The sequence below is a fragment of the Eurypyga helias genome, unplaced genomic scaffold, assembly GCF_000690775.1.
Source record: "Eurypyga helias isolate BGI_N326 unplaced genomic scaffold, ASM69077v1 C15754201, whole genome shotgun sequence".
NCBI classification, from domain to species: Eukaryota; Metazoa; Chordata; class Aves; order Eurypygiformes; family Eurypygidae; genus Eurypyga; species Eurypyga helias.
Window position 1 is genome coordinate 1 of NW_010285132.1, and position 1,458 is coordinate 1,458.

The 1,458-nt window shown below is 52.0% G+C and overlaps 1 protein-coding gene across 1 annotated transcript; it reads left to right on the plus strand.

The window, feature by feature from the left end:
• Positions 1-29: 29 nt before the first annotated feature.
• FAM32A (family with sequence similarity 32, member A) lies at positions 30-578 on the plus strand (the record flags this gene model as incomplete). The annotated part of the gene is made up of 3 exons (XM_010160044.1): positions 30-179; positions 273-326; positions 510-578. Coding segments are annotated over 3 exons (273 nt in total), but the record flags the coding sequence as incomplete, so codon positions are not given.
• Positions 579-1,458: the final 880 nt, after the last annotated feature.

Genomic DNA, 1,458 nt, shown 5'->3' on the forward strand with positions numbered 1-1,458 from the left:
GAGCAGCGGGGGCTGGGCCCTGACCACCCTCTGCCCGCAGGAAGAAGAAGAAGGCGAAGGACAAGGCCCAGATCCTGGAGCAGATCGTGAGCAGCAAGAAGCAGGAGGAGGAGAAGAAGCGCGGCCTGGACAAGCGGACCCCGGCGCAGGTGGCCTACGAGAAGATGCAGGAGAAGCGGGTAGGGCTTTAAAAACCTGTCAACCCCCCGGATGCGGCCCCTGAGGGACTGTGAGTGCTGGAAGTAACCGGCCTCTCTTGTGTCTTCCTGCAGCAAATGGAGAGGATCCTGAAGAAGGCATCGAAAACCCATAAGCAGAGGGTGGAGGTAAGCGAAACCATCCCGCGTTACTCGGGCCGGTGTGCAGTGACCAGCGCGCAGGCTTGTTGGGCCGAAGAACTGTGTCGCCTCTGTGAAACGCAGAAGCGGGGAGGCAGGAGCTCTTGTGGTTTAACGGGGGTGATGTCAGCACCAAATATTAAACGTTTTCTTTACCCTTTTCTCCCCCAGGACTTCAACAGGCACCTGGACACTCTGACCGAGCATTACGACATTCCCAAAGTCAGCTGGACGAAGTGAACGGACTGCTTTGGCTGGCTTGGGATCAGGAGCTGTGTTTTGTTTGTACTGAACAGGGTTGCCATGTAAATCTGTGTATTCTCCATACTGAATGTTTAATATATCTTCTGAACGTTTGTGACTTTGTACTCCCTTATTTCACTGTTTTGTTTTTTTAAAACCAAATATTCAACAAAATCTCTTCTTGGCTGATGAGCTCTGTTTTATAGGGGTGCAGAGGGCCACTTTTTAATGCCTAAAGTGGGATTAAGGCCAAAATTAATTGCTGGAAAATGTTACTTTGTTTGATACTAAGGGTTCTCCTTTTTGGGAGGGAAGAGCCTTTGAGTGTCTCGCATAGCATAAGCTTCTAAGTTATAGGAATTAGATCATCCCTTTCTGTCTAGAGTTCTTTTGGGGGGGAGGGGCTGCTATAATGTGTAACTTCAATGTAACTTCTTATTAAAACGCTCCTTTCATCCTGTTTTTGGTCCTGACTTAGAAATCAGGGGCAGCACTTTAATGAAACAGTTTGTGTGTGGAGTTTTTGCCTTGCCAGCCTTTCCAGTTCTTACTCCCTTTAAGCGATGACATGTATCTTGACGTTTAAAATCCTAACGAGTCTCTTCCACACAAATACGGTTCTTAACCCCAAATGTCGCCCCTCTGTGGCGGCTGAGTGGGCGCTGGGTGCTGTGTGACTGCCTGGGGCTCCCCTGCAGGCTGCAGCCCCTCGTCCCGGGGCTGTTAGGCCCAGCCCCACTCCTGGTGCTGCTCGGGCGCTGTGGGACCATTTCTCAGGAGGGAAAAAGACCTCCGGGGCCATTTGTGCGTTGGTCGAGTGACCGTGTCCTTCCGCTGCCGGGGCGGAGCCCTGCCGCGTGTCCCTCCGCGCAGCAGC